The following is a 20,211-nucleotide window of genomic DNA, read 5'->3' on the forward strand; positions in this document are numbered from 1 at the left end:
CCAATTTAAAGTCTCAAATGGCTACTTTTGTTGCCACAAGAAGTAATATTAGTGAGCCAAAAACATATTGTAAAACATTGAAAATTCCCCATTGGTTCAAAGCAATGCAAGAGAAGATCAAGGCTTTAATCCAAAATCAAACATGGGATTTGGTTCCTAGGCCTACAATTGAAAATATTGTGGGTTCTAAAGGGGTGTTTAAAACAAAGTTGAAGGAAGATGGAACCGTAGATAGATACGAAGCACAATTAGTTGCTCGAGGTTTTTCTCAAATACCAGGTTTGGACTTTGGAGAGACCTTTAGCCCGGTTATAAAGCATACTACAATCAGATTGATCATTTCACTAACAGCAACCTTGGGGTGGACAATAAGGCAATTGGATGTTAAGAATGCCTTCCTACATGGGTTTCTAAAGGAAAAATTATTCATGGAACAACCTTTAGGATTTATAAACGAGGACCTTCTAAATCATGTCTACAAATTGAATCGCTCTCTTTATGGCCTTAACAAGCTCTAAGGGCCTGGTTTTGATAGACTATTCCAATGTCTTCTTCATATGGGGTTTTACTGTGTTAAAGCAAACTTGTCTCTATTTATTCTTCGCAAAGATTAGTCTATTGTTTTGCCACTTATCTATGTTGATGATATTATAGTCACAGGCAATGATAACAACATCATTAGTGACCTTATCAACACCCTGAGTAGTGAATTTTCTTTGAAGGACTTAAGATCTTTGCATTATTTTTTGGGATTAGAGGTTAAATATCTTCCTAATGGGTTGCTTGTTTCTCAAACAAAGTACACTAGAGATCTCCTAGAGCACACAAAAATGCTAGAGTGTACTCATATCAACACACCCATGGCTCTTAAGTCCATCATCACACCTTCTGATGAACAACCTATTGATCTTACACAATATAGGCAACTTGTTGGATTCCTCCAATATTTAACCTTCATAAGGCTTGATATTGTGCATGAAGTAAACAAGGCTTGCCAACATTTCCAAGCACCCACTAAAGCTGACTTGCGAGCTGTCAAACACATCCTTAGATATTGAAAGGAACAATGGAGCATGGAATTAGGTTTTTCAAGCAAAGTTCACTTCGTCTCACTGGTTTTTGTGATGCTGATTGGGCGGGATGCACAAACACAAGAAGAAGCACATCTGGGCATTGTATTTTTCTAGGAGCTAATCGTATCCCATGGTCCTCAAAGTGACAACCTACAATTTCTAGATCAAGCACCAAGGCTAAATATCGATCCCTTGCGTCTAATGCCGTAGAAATAACTTGGCTTACTTGCCTTCTCCGTGATATTAGCATTCAACTATGTGAACCTCCTCAATTGCTATGCGATAACCTCAATGCCCTTCACATAACAGTAAATCCCGTCTTCCATGTTCCAAGCATATTGAGTTGGACTATCATTTTGTTCGGGAAAAAGTTACAAGTGGAGTTTTGATTACTCGTTTCCTTCCATCGTCCTTACAAGTAGTTGATATATTCACAAAGGCGCTCCCTAAGACTTCATTTCAAGTCTTTCGATTCAAGCTAGGAGTGCACAAGTTACCACTCACTAACTTGCGGGGCACTGATAAAGGAAACTCCAACTTAGCCAGCATACAATCCATGCCAAAGCAGAATCTCTACGTGAGAAGTTGATAATGCAATATGCTAGGAAGGAAAACTACTCTCCATATTTGTAATTTAGAAAATCAAGGCTAGAAGGAAATATTTTTTTGTTCCATATAAGATTCCATTTTTGTGTAAAGAAAGTATGTATTGTTTTTATTTTATTTTTTTAGAAAACAATCAGCAAGGTGTGGTGCAAAATTCAACCTTTCAAAAATAGTTTTTGTTCTTCACTACATTCGTAATATAATATTTAATATATACAAAAATGCTTATATATTTAAGAAAATAGTATATTATTTTAATTTATAAATTTTAAATATTTTAATCATGAATATTATTAGCAAACAAATAATAAATTATTAATTATTGAAGGCTATGTTTGGTTCCCAGAAAATGTAAGGGAAAATGGGAGTGAAAGAAAATAAAAAGGAAAAATGGAAGGAAAGAAAAAACGAGAGAAAATAAAAATAGATTTAAAATCAATAAACTATTTTTACATGTTACTTCAAAATCATTTAACTTATTTTCACTTTCCAATATAAAGATTAAATAATTTTAAAATATATAAATTTTTAATTAATCTTAATTATATATATATATATATATATATATATATATATATATATATTTATTTATTTTCTATAAGACAACCAAATATGATAAAATCATTTTTCTTGGTATTTTTTTTTCTTTTTTTTAATACTTTCTGGGAACCAAACAAAACCAAAAGATTTTTAGATAACACAAAAACGTGAGAAAGATTTCATATCTTTAAAAACAAATGCTATAATGCAATATATTTTTATTTTAAACTATTGAACATTAATACAATGTGATATATTTTCCATTCAATTTTTTCTTTCTTCTATAGTAACATAGCATAATTAACCCCACTTTTTTTGAAGGCCTTGCTCCTCTCTCCTCTTCGTACCCACCTCCCTTCTATCGCAAAATGGTTTATCAAGCCAGAGAATGATGATAAATTCTATGACTATTGTGGATGACTTTCACATGATTCCTTTTAATCTAATTTACAAAAGTTTCCCTAAAATGCCAGATTTGTTTTTAAATATAAATGAAGATGTGAATATTTGGGAGTTGATTTATATTTAGGAAATACGCTTATATTTTTATCTCAATTTTGCAATGGATGATGTCATATATTGTATTGGATCTCTGCTCTATGTTACATTCCCCAACTTGGAGAAGTTGGAACTATGTAGTCTTATCATGTTAAAGGATATAGATCCTTTTGCAATTTGCAAATCATAAGAGTGGAGAATTGTCCAAACCTACTCAATCTTGTCTCATCCCATTTGACATAGAGCTTCCATTTATATGATTGCAAAGTCAAAACATGTATTTGATTTTCAAGGGCTTCATGACAATATTGGAATTCTTCCAAACATAGAAATTCTAATCTGAAGGCTTCTACCTAAATTGAGACACATTATATGTAATAAGAACAAGAATGATAACTGGCTCATGGATTTTTAGAACCTTGGAAGCTTAGAAGTTGCATCTTGTGAGATAAAAAGTGAGTGTGTTGATTTAGTGCTATTTAATGGAGAGGTTAGTTTTCATCGTTATTTTTTAGTTTTCTTTTAGTGCTTTAATTATAATAAAAATTTATACGAAAGAAGAATCACAATATTGATTACAAGTATTTCAAAAGTTTTAGAAGAAAATTGAAAATGATTAATTAGAAAAGTTGGATTATTATTATTTTTTTTATGGAAATTGAAAAACAAAAATAAACCTTGACTTTATTTATTATAATAGAATTTGTCAAAAGGAGACATTTATTCTTTCCCTAATAACTAATTCTCTTTATTTTTATCATAGAAAAAAAAGTGATATATAAATATTTTTTGCAAGTCTGCAATTGAAAATGTAAATTATTTAAGATAAAAAACACTAGATAAACTAACCCCATATGTGTTCAAAGTGGCTGGTAACTGATTCGTTCCCACTTGGTGTATCAGCTGATTCATGTTCTCTAATGGGAGTAATCAACAAAATTTATAACCTATTACACCATGAACTAGGGTAGCAAAGACAAAGTTACTATAGCGTAGTGGCTCTAGGATCGTTCACTGGGAAGGATTTTCAATTCATAAATGATACCAATTCAAAGTGAATTGGTGCTTTTTCATTTCAAGGTTAGCTTTAAGAGAAAACATAAACTTTGGTTGAAAAAGGTTTAGGTTTAAGCTAACGGCAAAGGAAGTAATGGGAGTTACTTATGAAGAAAAACGTTTCTTGGAGTTTTAGGATCATCGGGATCAGGCTCCTCATGCCTAAACAGAGTTCAGATCACTTTGCTTCTTCTCCTCGCATTAGAGAATTAACATATAGTTAATTCTCTAACCGGTGTTGTACAAATGCAACCCGTTTATGAATTTCAGCATTAATTCCCTCTCACTGAATCATCTTGCAATGGCTCGTGCCTCTCACTAAGCATTTTCCATTTAAGGTGATTCTTAACCTTGGACTTCCCTTCTCAAGCTCGCAAGAGATAACTAATGGATGTCTCCTTAGAGTCCAAAAGCTTACCAAGTGTTGGCAATTCTAGAAAATCCTACCTTCAAGTCACCTCCCAGAGGCTCGCAAGAGGTAAACTAGTGCATCTCCATGGACGGAGATCACTTGCCTTACCAAGTGTTGGCCCAGGTGACTTCAAGGCATTTTAAGTTAACTAAAAACATAGAAACCACAAACGGCTTACACTTTCTCTTCATTAACAGTTGAAACAACAAAACTTCCTATTCTTGCATTTGGAAACTTTACCCGGCTATCTTAGCTCCAAGAAACAAAAAGTCTAGCCACCCATTCTCTGAGGGAAAATCCTCAGAGCTTGTTTGGCTAGTAAGAAAATACAATCAAAATGAGAAGGTAAGACAAAGCAAAGCTCTGTATTTTACTTCCTTTGAAAACTATACAAAAGATGCGTCCCCCCTGAGAACAGGCTCCCGAGAGAGACTTATATGAAAATTACAATAATAATATATACAAGGTTATTCATCCTTTTTCCAAACTTAATAACTAAGGAATCCTATAATTGGTGGGTTACAAGGAGAGTTTGGGGATTTAGACATCAAATATCTAAAGCAAAATATCTCAAAATGTCGGTCGCAAATATCGGGAAGCACTCAGGACCATTTTGCAGGCGTACACGAGCGCTGCAAGATTTCACAGACGCACAAGATGGCTGCGAAATCATTTTGCAGCCAAAGGCTGATTTCGCAGCGCTGCGAAATTGACTTTCAGCTTGATGTGATTGGCTTCCAATGGATCTAACTTCTCCATTTCAACTTCGATTCATGTACCATTTGAAGTGTTGGACTGCTGACTTCCCGAAACGACATATGGCATGCATCAATTGGACTCCAGGAAGTGCTCCAAAAGTAGCTGACATGACTATCATCAAGAATGCTTCATGACAGATTTCTCTTTGCTTCCCCTCCTTGCATTCCGGATTTGCTTATGGCAAAGGACTTCAAAGCTCCAAAGCTTGGATTCTTCATGTTAATGAGCTTCCAATTTCTTTTCCATGGATTCCATAGAGCTCTCCTTAATCTTGGATTGCTTTGGTGATCAAAAAGCTATCAAAACACCAAAACTTAACACAATTTGATTAGAATTGATTGCAAGGGTCCTTAACATGCCAATTGAGTTAAAAGGTAATAACTACTACTCAAAAGTGTTTAAAAGAGTTAAATACAAGCTGTACAATAGCACCTTTTGAGTAGCAATCACTCCCCCCAACCGACATATTGCTAGTCCCTTAGCAATGAAGGAGAGAAAAAACCTAACGAATAATATACTTTACAAAATCATGCTGATCACTTCAAAATTTTTTAAGTGGCATGATGATCAAGCTCTCACATGGGACATTAAAGAAATAAAACTCAACTTTCAGCAAGAGTTATCAAATAACTTGTCTAATCACCATTCATCAAGAGAAGACATTATGCAAATTGAGGCTTTAAAATCATTTCCACTTCCAAAGCACCAAACCTTACTTTTCCACTAAAATCTAAGTGTTATTTATTAGTTTCCGAATATAGTATGTTGAACTAATCTCTCCCCCCAACCTAGTTCTTTTTCAAAGCTTAGCAAGCTGATCAACCTCCAATAGGCTAAGAACGCACCTCTTGGTTCAAAAATTTTTCATTGTAGGAGTACAAGGCTTAAAGGTATTCTTTTCTAAATTGTCCATGTAACGGGGGTCCATCAATGACTCCCAACCAATTAAGGTTTAGGGCATCAAGTTTTAAGGATCTTTCAACCACTAACTCCTCAGATTTTACCCCGGACTTTGAGAATGAATTTTAATACCCAAGCACCTATAGTATGTTAAACTCCACCTATCTACCCTTGTAACGAGCATTGAGGTCGGTGACTCCCAACCAATTAAGGCTTAGGGCACCAGGTTTTAAAGATTTTCACCATATACCCCTCAGACCTTGCTCGGGTTTCAAGGCAAGCAAACATTTTTCTTTCTTTCTTTTTCAAAGGCCCATTGGCCTTTTATAAGGTGTCCCAACACTATTAAATGAGGTCAAAGGTACCAAGTCTAAAATTTTCCTAAGTCAAGAGGGAAATAGTTTTTCATCTTATAATCGGAACCTATTGTGCATAGTGTGTGAATAGCTTAAAGTGGAAGAACTAAGGTTGACTTCAATAGAAGTTTCAACAATTCATCAACTTTAGTAAGCATAATACAAACTCTAAGTCAAGTGAAAAACAAAAATTCAATTTCTCCCACTTTATTTTGAGAATTTTTCCTTAATAACCATGGAGAGTAGAAGAAAAACTTGATTATCAAAAATAACTTAGCATTAATAACAAAACTTCCTTCCTCAACTCTCCCCCCAACCAAGCTGAACATTGTCCTCAATGTGACAACAGCGATTCAACAATAGGGAGGAAGTGGTGCCTCTTGAGTGGTATGAAGTTCGAGTAGAATAGGAGAACCCACATGTTTCAAAAAACAATAAAAGATATGAGTAGAAGAATTAAAATAATATAATGCTAAGTGTACTAAAAAATGATAGAGATTTGTATTACTTGATGGCAGTACAATTTTATATAAAAAACAAGCAATACAACCAATCCCGCTATATAATACCAAAAAGACGGGATTTCATAAAGGAAATACAAAAAGTAAAGTATGTAAATGATCAGAAATGGGGAGGATGATGCTGGTAAGCTAATGGCTCAGGTAGATGTCTCTGCATCTTCAGTAGCCGGCTCAGGAGGGGCATGTGGCTCTATGGCCTCTGAGTGGGGCACTGCAGTGGTAGGGGTGAGGTGCTCAGTAGCTGATGGAAGACCCAAATGGTGCTGAAACTGCCTCAAAATGGCAGTGTGCTGAGTCTGGGTGGCTAAAATCTGCTCCTGGTGAGCACGAATAGTTGACATCTCCTAAGCAAGGCTGCTCTGAGTCATGGTCAGTGTCTGCAATATGTGGCACAGATCTCTATATTCTGAAAGGGGTATGGCCATCTCAGGCTCGGTTGAAGTAGAGGGCTTTGATGCAGCTGGAATAACTAGAGGGGTGCTGTGGGTGGCAGGAAAAGCAGTGGGTATACCCTCAGGTATGGGCTCTGTAGATGCTCTCCTGGCAGCTGGTATCTCAGCTGGCTGTGGGTCCTCTGGCTGCTGTGGCTGTGGAAGCTCTGGATGCTCTACTCTATATGCTGTCATATTGGTCCACTTGTCGAGAGTGAATACCTCTTGGCAGATACGTCTGCGCTCCAGCTGAGGGTCTGATGGATACCCCAGATGCTCCAAAATCTGACAAAGCAATCTCGGGAAAAGAAGTGGAATAGCATCTGCTCGTAGCAGCTTCTTCCTATGCACCTTCTCTTCAAAGTAGAGAAGGGCAGCCATAATTAGATGGTGAGGGCCAAAAAAATATCCCTCTGATATCTTGAACAGGGCTTCTAGCAGAACTCCTCTCTTCTGCACCCAATGCTGAAGTGGATAAATGTTGTGGCGCAGGAGTGCATCAATGAAGAACATGCTCGGAGGGAGCTCCTTCCTCAAAAGATATGGATTTGTGGATGTTCCTCTGGACAAAATATGAGCCATTTCAAGCTGGGCAAGATGAGTCCACACTCGGTAGTCCTTTAGACGGGCTGGCTCATATGGAATATGCAGAGCCTCTGCTATGTGGCGAGCTTCTAAAATACCATGACGTCCGTCAATGGTGAAGTGGATAAGAGTAGGATCTCTGACCTGATTAGTAGTCATGGACTGATATAAGTCCATTGCTACTCGGGGATAGAAAAAATCCCTGGGGGTCAGCAAATGCTCCATGCGATATCTGTGCAGTAGATGGAATGAGTCTACGAGCTCCGACTGAAGCCTGAAGGTGGCTATGTCAAAACACAGCTCAGAGTGAAATGGTCGAGCCCAACAATCCAAATTCCCCTCAATGGGCGGCTGAGCGACCATCGGACGCTTGATCAGCACCTCAGGAGCTATCCCTGAGGGAATTTGAGACTCTACAGGTGGCGGCTACGACGGTTGAGGCTCCGCCGAAGGTTCTGAAGACGGCGCCGGAGACGGCTCTGGAGACGGCTCTGGAGAGGGCTCTAGAGAGGGGTCCGGAGACTGCTCCGTTAAGTCAATTGGCTCTAAGTCTTCTACCCTGGCTTTCTTTTGCAGGGGATGGCCACCTGACCTAGTCTGATAATGCCTCGCCAGAGGATTCAACGGCGCGGGTTCAGCCGGAGGTGGGGCGGCTACTTGTCGTGGAGGCTCAGATGTGGAGCCTTGAATAGGGGCCTCTCCCGCTACTCTCTTGCTGCCGAACGGAAATGATGACTTTGCTCCTCTGGTTCGCGCCATGGCGGACTGAAGAAAATGGCTGGAAGTGATGGCCGGTGGCTCGCGCGGCTTTGGGCTCAGGTGAGAGAGCAAACGGATAGTTCTCTGGTGTTCTTCCTTTTTGAAACCTTTTCGCAACTCAAATGACCGGTTTTTATAAAAAATAAAGGAATATCAAGGGTCGTTTTGATTTTCACAGAGGATGGCCAATTTCGCAGCAAAATGTCATTTTCGCAACAAAAGGCCATTTTCGCAGCCTATTTCGCAGCTGCGAAATGGGGGGAACTGTGCTGCAAAATGGCACTCATGTGCCAAAGGGGTGCTTCGCAGCTGCGAAATACCCTGCGAAATGGGGCTTTGGTTGCGAAATTGGGAGTTTTTACGCTTTGGGATTTCGTAGCTGTTTCGCAGCTGCGAAATGAGGTTACTGTGCTACGAAATGGCACTTGTGTGTCAAGAGGGTGCTTCGCAGCTGCGAAAATTTTCGCAGAGAGGGGCTTGAGGCTACGAAATGATTTCGCAGCAAAGTAGCGATTTCGCAACGAAGTGGCGATTTCGTAGCGAACTTGTTGGGGCTGCGAAATGGTTTCGCAGCAAAGTGCCGATTTCGCAGAGGCTTTTTTTAGGTTGCAAAATCTCGCAGACCACTATTTTTCCCCTGTTTTTACATTTTTTCTTGCTCCAAACGACCTTTCTTCAATTTCTTTGCAATTCCTCCTACATGAGATCATTCAAAAAGACTAAGTTACATATAAATACACAACTTAAGACCAAAAATTAAAATCAAAAGAATTGATAAAGCTTTGAAATTAATAAAATTAACAAAAAAATTATGGACTTTGGTGAAACTAAGTCCATCTAACCCTTATTTGATTAGGCTTTCTATGGCTCAAGGAGATTGATTTCCTCATTTTCTGGTTTGAATGGCTCAATGAATGGCTTGAGACGATGACCATTGACCTTGAAAATGTCAGTATTGTTGGAATTCAGTAATTCCACCACTCCATTGGGATGCACTTGGTGAATAGTGAAAGGGTCTATCCACCTTGACTTGAGCTTTCCTGGAAAGACATGGAGTCTTGAATCATAAAGCAAGACTCTTTGTCCTTTATGGAATTCTTTGTTGGAGATTAATTGATCATGCCACCTCTTCATCCTCTGTTTTGCAACTTTGGAATTGATGTAAGCATCATTTCTTAATTCCTCCATCTCATTAAGGTCTAAGCACTTCTTTGCCCCAGCTCTGATCAAGTCCATGTTTAACTTCTTGATTGCTCACCAAGCTTTATATTCAACTTCCACAGGGAGATGACATGCTTTGCCACAGACCAGGCGATAAGGAGACATACCAAGAATAGTCTTGTAAGCTATTCTGTATGCCCATAGTGAATCATGAAGCTTAATAGACCAATCTTTTCTGCTTGTGATCACCACCTTCATCAATATATTCTTGATTTCCCTGTTTACTAGCTCAACTTGCCCGGAAGTCTGAGGATGATAAGGTGTAGCTACCTTATGCTTCACTCCATACTTGGCTAATAGGGTTTCAAAAGGTCTATTGCAAAAATGAGTGCCTTCATCACTGATTATGGCTTTGGGCACCTCAAATCTTGAGAAGATGTTCTCTTTGAGAAACTTAAGAACCACCCCGTGATCATTATGTTTACAGGGGATTGCCTCAACCCATTTAGAAACATAGTCCACCCTCACCAAGATATAAGAATTACCAAAAGACATTGGGAAAGGTCCCATGAAGTCAATGCCCCAAACATCGAATAGATCAACTATTAGAATGGGGTTCATAGGCATTTGATTTCTTTTTGTTAGCTTCCCAAGCCTTTGGCATCTATCACAGCTCCTACACATGATGTGGGCATCTTTGAAAAGAGATGGCCAAGTAAACCCTGATTGCAACACCTTCGTGGCTGTTTTCTGAGAGGCAAAGTGGCCTTCACATGCATTTTCATGGCAATGGTTGAGGATTCCTTGTTGCTCTTCTTCAGGGACACACTTCCGTATTATTTGATCTGCACAATACTTGAAAAGGAAAGACTCCTCCCAATAATAAGCATGAATTTTTGCAAAGAAGTGCTTCTTATCTTATGCATTCCACTCACTTGGAACTTCACTAGTAACTAGATAGTTAGCAATATGAGCATACAAAGGAGTTTTTACTAGCAACATAAGTGATTCCTCAGGAAAGTCATCATTAATAGGTAAGACATGGGAATTGTGTGCTATAGCCAACCTTGAAAGGTGGTCAGCTACCACATTCTCCACTCATTTCTTATCTCGGATTTGGAGATCGAACTCTTGTAGTAAAAGAATCCATCTAATCAACCTTGCTTTAGCATCTTGCTTTGTCAATAAATACTTCAAAGCTGAATGGTCAGTGAAAACAATGATGAAAGATCCTACTAGATAAGCACGAAACTTGTCTAAGGCAAACACCACAGCTAACAATTCTTTCTCTGTAGTTGTGTAGTTCCTTTGAGCTTCGTTCAATGTCTTGCTTGCATAGTAGATCACATAGGGCTTCCCATCTTCTCTTTGGCCAAGCACCACTCCTATAGCAAAGTCACTGGCATCACACATCACTTCAAAGGGTAGTTGCCAGTTAGGAGCCCTCATTGTTGGAGTAGTTGTTAAGAATTTCTTCAGTTGATCAAAGCTATTTTGACATCTTTCATCCCATATAAACTTAGCATCCTTAGCCAAAAGCTCACAAAGAGGTTTTGAAAGATTAGAGAAATCTTTTATAAATCTCCTATAGAACCTTGCGTGGCCAAAGAACTGCCTTACTCCTTTTACAGTTGTTGGGGATGACAATTTGACAATAAGCTCCACCTTTGCTTTATCAACTTCAATGCCTTTCTCGGAGATGATATGGCCAAGGACAATTCCTTGACGTACCATAAAATGGCATTTCTCCCAGTTGAGCACCAAGTCCTTCTCAATGCATCTGTTAAGAACCGCTTCCAAATTGACTAAGCATTCCTCAAATGTACCTCCATATACGGTGATGTCATCCATGAAAACCTCCATAATTCGCTCCACCATATCACTGAAGATACTCAACATACATCTTTAGAATGTTGCAGGTGCATTACATAAACCAAAAGGCATTCTTCTGTAAGCATATGTTCCAAATGGACATGTGAAAGTGGTCTTCTCTTGATCTTCCACATCAATTTCAATTTGAAAATATCCGGAGTACCCGTCCAAGAAACAATAGAAAGGATGGCCAGAGACTCTTGATTACTATCAAAAAGTGCTATTTTGTAGACCTAATTATAATGGTTTTAAGCACCTTTGAGTAGTAATCATATTCATTTAACCCAATTAATTCATTAAGGTCCTTAGTAATTGGTTTTAACCATTTTGTGGCAAGTTTACATGTTTATATCAGCTTGTGAATCAATTCAAGCATGCCAAATGATAGAGGAGCTACTTGGACAAGTTATGGCAAAGCTTTTGGAAGCTCAAATTCATGAAGAACCAAGCTTTGGAGCTCCATAGCCCTTTGCCAAATTAGTTCAAAGTATGCAAGGAAAGAACAATGGAGAAGAGGAAAGCAAAGTAAAGAGAAGCAAGGAGGAAAACAGAGGACAGCAGCTGCAGTCTTCTTTGGAACTTTTGGAGTACTTCCCGAAGTCCATTTTTTACATGCTATATACCGTTTCAAAGATCAGGAAGTCAGGAATCCAACGCTTCAAACCGTGTACGATTTGGAGCTAAAATGAGAAAGATATGGCCTTCGGAAGACAACTGCATCAAGCTGAGGGACAATTTCGCACACCACTGTGCAAGGTGCGAATTCCTCAGTCCACTGTGCGAAATTTTCGCACACCTCAAATCAAAGTGCGAAATTGGAACTCCAACGTGCGAATCTTCCCCTGTTTCTGCCGACTCCACACGAGATCTTTTCTTTTGGATATTTTTGTATAAATTTCCATTCTTCTCCTTGTAATCCATCAATCATAAGATTTCTTAGCTAGGAAAGTTGGAAAAACTTCTCTATTTATATCCCCTTGCATCCGTTGTAACAAATATATAGAGATTGATGTATTGATATATAAACTTAGAATATTTACAGAGCTCTCCCGTTTCTATTTTCTTAGTAGCCAAACAACCTTTGAGGGTTTTTCCTCAAAGGATGATTGGCTAAAACTTTTAGTTTCTCAAAGTATGGATGTTATGTGATGACTTGGATGCAATCCCATGGAAATTTCTCGCACCCGGAAGGTAAGGTAGTCGTTTTTCATTAAAGGTTCATTAATGCAAAGTTTGGTTTTTATTTCCTTTGGAAAACTTCCAACGGCCAATACTTGATAAGCTTTTGGATTTCTATCCATTAGTTATCTCCTACGAGCTATTGGAAGGTGAGGTTTTCAATTCCAAGTTTTGCATTAATCCTTTAGAACCAATTTCAATGGCCATTGAAAGGTGAGTTTATCACCTAGAATGACTTTGAATTGCCAATATTTGGTAAGCTTTTGGCTTTAGACCATTAGTTATCTCTTACGAGCCATTCAAAGGAAGTCTAAGGTGAATAACCATTGATGAAATTCACTACCATCTGTTTTGCCATTTTAAAGGATTAAAACTTGATTTGCTAAATCCATACCGGTTCGGGAAGCAAGCATCACCATAGTTGCAACCCCAACGCGAGGAGCCTATCCTGAGATTTCCAATTTGCATAAGAGTCAGAGCATAGCTATCCTATCTTTGAGAAACTTGTTTTTACACCATTTCATTTTAGTCTTTAATGTTAGCTTAGATTAGTTTAAATCTTTCTAAAACATTTACATCTTCTTTTAAAGCTAACATCCATAAGAAAATCACCTATTTTCCTAATTTGAATATCACTTGTGTTTGCGAAAACCCTTCCCAGTGAACGATCCTAGAACCACTATGCTATAGTAGCTTGGCTACTTTAGTAATAGTATTCAAGGTATAAATTTTGTTGATACGCCTTTAAAGCTAAGCTACCATGAGTCGAATCAACTCTCTCCAACACTTGATCAATAAATGGCAATGGAAAATGATTTTTCCTTGTCACAACATTCAACTTTCTATAATCAATACACACCCTCCAACCTGAAGTGAGGCGTGTAGTAATTTCTTCTCCTTTTTCATTTTGAACCACAGTAATCCCTGACTTCTTTGGTACCACTTGAGTAGGGCTCACCCAAGGGCTGTCAGATATAGGGTAGATAATACTTGCTTGAAGTAGCTTCAACACTTCAGCTTGCACCACCTCTTGCAAATGAGGATTCAATCTTCTTTGAGGTTGACGAATTGGTTTAGTTTCTTCCTCCATGTATATATGATGTGTACAAACCAAAGGACTAATGCCTTTCAAGTCGGATATTTTCCATCCTATTGCTTTCTTACACCTTTTGAGAACTTCAAGTAAACACTTCTCCTGATGACTAGTAAGAGATGAAGATATAACAACAGGACATTGATTATTTTCTTCAAGGTATGTATATTTCAGCTCCACGGGCAGAGGCTTCAAATTGAGCTTTGGGGTCTCTTCTTCAGTAGCTTCTCCTTCCTCTTTATTGAACAAAGGTAGAATCCCTTCTCTCCTCCTCCAACCTTGTAGAGTAGCAAGCACATCAGGGGGTTCAGACAACCCTTTTTCAAGATCCCCAAGACTTTCATTCAGCTTGTCTTGCATATTCTGATTACAGTGCTCCTCCACTAGAGTGTCGATAATGCATACCTCTTCTAGACCTTCTGCTTCTTCCGGAGTGATTTGCTTTTTAGACATATAAAAAATATTGAGCTCAAGTGTCATGTTGCCAAAAGTGAGTTGCATGAGTCCATTCCTACAATTGATGATTGCATTTGAGGTAGCAAGGAATGACCTTCCAAGGATGATAGGAACTGAATTAGCTTCCTTTACAGTAGGATCCGTATCAAGAACAACAAAATCTACTGGATAGTAGAAATTATCAACTTGAACTAAGACATCCTCAATTAACCCCCCTTGGAATTTTTATTGATCTATCTGCTAGAGATAGAGTGATTGATGTTGGCTTCAACTCACCAAGTCCCAATTACTTGTAGACAGAGTATGGTAGCAAATTCACACTTGCTCCCAAGTCTAACAAAGCTTTCTCCACTACCTTCCTTCAATCATGACTGAAATGGTAGGACATCCCGGATCTTTGTACTTCAAAGGAGACTTGCATTGTATGATTGCACTTACTTGCTCAGTCAAGAAGGCTTTCTTGTTCACATTCAACCCTCTTTTGATAGTACATAAGTCCTTTAGGAATTTTGTATACGTTGGAACTTGTTTAATCATATCCAGTAGTGGGATATTGAGTTTCACTTGTCTCAATACTTCAAGAATTTCAGAAGCATTTCTAATCCCCTTTTTCCCATGCAAAGCTTGAGGAAAAGGTGGAGAAGTTGGTTTCTTCAGCATTTCTTCCTTAAGAAGTATCTTCTCCGAATTTGTATTCACTGTTGAATCATGGTCCTCCTTCCTTTCACTGATATCTTTCTTCTTTCCTTTCATTTCCTCCCCCTTCTTTGTCTCTTCTTTTTCTTCAACATGTGGCTTGGGTGTTGGCTTCTCAACTTTTTTACCACTCCTTAGAGTGATCAAGGCTTTAACATCTTTCACCTGTGACGATTCTCTCTCATGGATTTCCACTTCATGGATACCCTTGGGGTTTTGGTGAGGTTGAGAAGGAAATCTACCCTTCTCTTGCACTATGTTCAAATTAGTGAGCCTTGAGATTGAGTATTGGAGATTATCTATCTTTTGAGATAGATCATTTTGCATTCCATCCATCCTTTTATTCAAAGTACTCTCCACACCGTCAATTCTTTAACTGAGTTGAGCATTAATGGCTTTTTGGTCTCCAACAAAATCTCCCACAACCTTGCTGAGATTCACTATTGCTTGTTCAAGACTTGAAGATTGTTAAGATGGTTAAGCCGGCTGTTGGTACTGAGGTGCTCTAGCCTTCCATGAGAAATTTGGATGATTCCTCCAACTTGAGTTATAAGTATTTCCATACGATGCATTGTTATTGGGCTTGAATTGTCCAACAACATTTGCTTGATCTCCAAACATTTCCTTTGCAGCTGGAATTGTAGGGCACTCCTCCACCAAGTGTTCATAAGATTGACAAATAGGACACAACTTTACTTGCACTGGTGTTTCAGCAACAACTTGCACTTCATGCATCTTTTTCAGTTCTAGCTCCTCCAATCTTCTTGTCATAGCCGTAAACTTTGCTTTCATATCATCATCTTCATTCAAGGTATACATCCCAGCCTTAGCATTGAAAGCACTCGGTTGAGACTTCATCTTTCCCACTTCTCCTTTGTTTGGTTCATCCCATCCCCTTGAAACTTCAGCCACATAACTCAAGAAATCCATAGCTTCCTCCGGATTTTTGCTCATGAAATCTCCTCCACACATTGTCTCGAGGAGTTGCTTCATTGAGGAAGATATCCCATCATAAAAATAACTCACCAATAGCCACGTATCAAAGCCATGGTGCGGACAAGCATTGATGGCTTCCATGTATCTTTCCCAACACTCATAGAATTTCTCATTCTCTTTAGCTAAGAAGTTTGAAATTTTCCTTTTCAAACCATTTGTTCTATGAGTAGGAAAAAATTTCTTGGGGAATTCAGCTTGTAAGTCAATCCAAGTACGGATACTCCTTGGCCTTAAAGAATTAAGCCAAATCTTGGCCTTATCCTTTAAAGTAAAAGGAAATAACTTAAGCCTCATCAAGTCAATTGAAGCTCCTCCCTCTTGGAATGTATTACAAACATCTTCAAATTCCTTGATATGTGCATAGGGATTCTCACTTTCCATCCCATGGAAAGTTGGTAGAAGTGGAACAATATGCGGTTTGATCACTAGCTGCTCTATAGGGGGCACTATACATGATGGTGCACTCATACGAGGTGGATGCATTCGGTCCCTCATTGATCTGAAAGCATTGGGATTGTCCTGGTGACCATGGTGACTATGCTGATCTTCAGGTGTAGCTTCCATAATATTCAAGCTCAATTCCAATTCCTTGTTATGAGGTGTATCACGTTTGACAAGCCTTCCTCCACTGTCTCGTAACCAATTTGGCATACACAACTAGTATCAACTGTAAATAAAATGAAAATAAAAGAAAACAAAAGAAAACAGGGCTACCAAAACAAAAAAAAAATAACAAAAAAAAAAAAAACTAAAATGAACTAAACTGAATTTAAAAGATATATTAGATTATGAACAAGTAAAGATACAATAAAAAAATTAGAATTAGTAAAATGAAAGAAAAGTTACCAAACTTGTGATGAAAATCACAAGTACTCTAAAATAGTATCACTGTGAAATTGACACCTTCTCCGACGACGGCGCCATTTGATTCATTCCCACTTGGTGTATCAGTTGATTCATGTTCTCTGATGGGAGTAATCAACAAAATTTATAACCTATTACACCATGAACTAGGGTAGCAAAGACAAAGCTACTATAGCATAGTGGCTCTAGGATCGTTCACTGGGAAGGATTTTCAATTCATAAATGATACCAATTCAAAGTGAATTGGTGCTTTTTCATTTCAAGGTTAGCTTTAAGAGAAAACATAAACTTTGGTTGAAAAAGGTTTAGGTTTAAGCTAACGGCAAAGGAAGTAATGGGAATTACTTATGAAGAAAAACGTTTCTTGGAGTTTTAGGATCACCGGGATCAGGCTCCTCATGCCTAAACAGAGTTCAGATCACTTTGCTTCTTTTCCTCGCATTAGAGAATTAACATATAGTTAATTCTCTAACCGGTGTTGTACAGATGCAACCCGTTTATGAATTTCAGCATTAATTCCCTCTCACTGAATCATCTTGCAATGGCTCGTGCCTCTCACTAAGCATTTGCCATTTAAGGTGATTCTTAACCTTGGACTTCCATTCTCAAGCTCGCAAGAGATAACTAATGGATGTCTCCTTAGAGTCCAAAAGCTTACCAAGTGTTGGCAATTCTAGAAAATCCTACCTTCAAGTCACCTCCCAAAGGCTCGCAAGAGGTAAACTAGTGCATCTCCATGGACGGAGATCACTTGCCTTACCAAGTGTTGGCCTAGGTGACTTCAAGGCGTTTTAAGTTAACTAAAAACATAGAAACCATAAACAGCTTACACTTTCTCTTCATTAACAGTTGAAACAACAAAAATTCCTATTCTTGCATTTGGAAACTTTACCCGGCTACCTTAGCTCCAAGAAACAAAAAGTCTAGCCACCCATTCTCTGAAGGAAAATCCTCAGAGCTTGTTTGGCTAGTAAGAAAATACAATCAAAATGAGAAGGTAAGGCAGAACAAAGCTCTGTATTTTACTTCCTTTGAAAACTATACAAAAGATGCATCCCCCCTGAGAACAGGCTCCCGAGAGAGACTTATATGAAAATTACAATAATAATATATACAAGGTTATTCATCCTTTTTCCAAACTTAATAACTAAGGAATCCTATAATTGGTGGGTTACAAGGAGAGTTTGGGGATTTAGACATCAAATATCTAAAGCAAAATATCTCAAAATGTCGGTCGCAAATATCGGGAAGCACTCAGGACCATTTTGCAGGCGTACACGAGCGCTGCGAGATTTCACAGACGCACAAGATGGCTGCGAAATCATTTTGCAGCCAAAGGCTGATTTCGCAGCGCTGCGAAATTGACTTTCAGCTTGATGTGATTGGCTTCCAATGGATCTAACTTCTCCATTTCAACTTCGATTCATGTACCATTTGAAGTGTTGGACTGCTGACTTCCCGAAACGACATATGGCATGCATCAATTGGACTCCAGGAAGTGCTCCAAAAGTAGCTGACATGACTGTCATCAAGAATGCTTCATGGCAGATTTCTCTTTGTTTCCCCTCCTTGCATTCCGGATTTTCTTATGGCAAGGGACTTCAAAGCTCCAAAGCTTGGATTCTTCATGTTAATGAGCTTCCAATTGCTTTGCCATGGATTCCATAGAGCTCTCCTTGATCTTGGATTGCTTTGGTGATAAAAAAGCTATCAAAACACCAAAACTTAACACATTTTGATTAGAATTGATTGCAAGGGTCCTTAACATGCCAATTGAGTTAAAAGGTAATAACTACTACTCAAAAGTGTTTAAAAGAGTTAAATACAAGCTGTACAATAGAACCTTTTGAGTAGCAATCAGTAACAACTTTAAAATATGAAATTCATAGATATCAAATTTAAAACTATATATACTTGTATTACTAACACAATGTAGATCAATTTTATTGGTCACATTTCCTAGATTTGAGTATTTAAAGTCTTCTATGTGACAAGCATAACAAAGATATGGCAGAGCCACTTCGTATTGAAGATTCTTTTGGCAAGCTAAAAGAAATTGAGGTGGAGTTGTAAAAGATTGTCAAGTGCATTTCCAAGTTTTGTGGTAAGAGCTCTATTGCAACTTGAGCTGCTAACTATAATAAGTTGTCATGGAGTGGAGGAAAATTGCTTCAAAGGAAAATGGAGCAGAGGTAGTGTCTACAATTGTGTCCCCTAAATTAACTTCTCTAGAGCTTGATGCTTTTAAGCAAATCAATAGCTTCTATCCAGGGAAGCATACCATAAAATGGCCACTATTGAAAAAATTGGAGGTGGGAATTGTTGTGAATTAAGGATAATGTTTTCTAAATTTTCAAAGTTAGGAGAAGCAAATTCAAACCACAATCTTGATGACAAAATTCAACAACCTCTCTTCTTTTTGGATCTTATGCATGTAAAGTAAATTGCATAATTATGAAGTTTTCTCAAGCTTTATATTTAAAATATAAAACATGATATATTGCTTGATTTAGTCGTAACCTCATTTTATCACTTATCCTTAATATCTCATCAAGTACCTAAGAAATTGTCTTTTTTTTTATTAGTTTTATTCATTTGATTCCTATTAATTTATTACGACAATGTTTTAATTAATGAGTGAAAATTCATTAACAAGAATTTAAAAAATGACCAAGAGAGTCATATGATCAAAATCCATTTAAAATATATTTTTTTAAAACTTTTTATTTTAAAATATTTACATGATTTATGGTTCTAATCTTTACCCATATTAGGTAGTAGAGTCTAATTGTCTTTTACAAATGATAGAACTTGAAGTAATTCTCTCAATTTTAAGGCCATAACACCTTGATGTCATGTAAAACTTCATTTCATTTATTTATTCGTCGATAATTTCTAGGTTCAAGTAGTAATGACAATATAATACATTTATTATAGTTTTTAAATTTTTTTAACCATTTGAAATAGTGACTAAGAAATCTCATGTATTGGTACAAGTTATCAAATTCAAGTTTTAGTTTTCATACAATTTAATTAGAAAATGCGAGTTTTAAAAATTTAGCCTCCTTAACTTTATAATGAAAATAGACTTCTTAATTTTAAAATGAATGTTTAATTAATTAAGCATTTCTTGCAAAACATATAAATCAGTTTATATAATTGATGAACATAACATTTCATCCCACCATTGTGTGAAAGGGTAAGTAATAAAATTGTCTTGTATATTTTGTTATGGGTAGTTATTACAATGGAAACACAAAATTAAACTAAATTCATCTAAATACATTAATGATTATGAAAACAAAAGACAAAGAAAGAAAGAAAAGGATAACAAACCATATTAGGTAGTACATTTTTTAATACTTAATTATACTACAAAAGTCTGAATGTAGATTTTG

At 37.5% G+C, this 20,211-nt stretch overlaps 1 protein-coding gene across 1 annotated transcript; it reads right to left on the reverse strand.

Annotated features, from left to right (window-relative positions):
• Positions 1 to 8,163: 8,163 nt before the first annotated feature.
• On the reverse strand, positions 8,164 to 8,496 carry LOC104881516 (uncharacterized). Its single transcript, XM_010661949.1, has one exon. The coding sequence runs from the start codon at positions 8,494 to 8,496 to the stop codon at positions 8,164 to 8,166; it is 333 nt and encodes a 110-aa protein (XP_010660251.1).
• Positions 8,497 to 20,211: the final 11,715 nt, after the last annotated feature.

The sequence above is a fragment of the Vitis vinifera genome, chromosome 14, assembly GCF_030704535.1.
Source record: "Vitis vinifera cultivar Pinot Noir 40024 chromosome 14, ASM3070453v1".
NCBI classification, from domain to species: Eukaryota; Viridiplantae; Streptophyta; class Magnoliopsida; order Vitales; family Vitaceae; genus Vitis; species Vitis vinifera.

Bases quoted from the DNA above. Each gene is read 5' to 3' on its own strand.
- LOC104881516 (XM_010661949.1), bottom strand. From the start codon at position 8,496: ATGGCGCGAACCAGAGGAGCAAAGTCATCATTTCCGTTCGGCAGCAAG.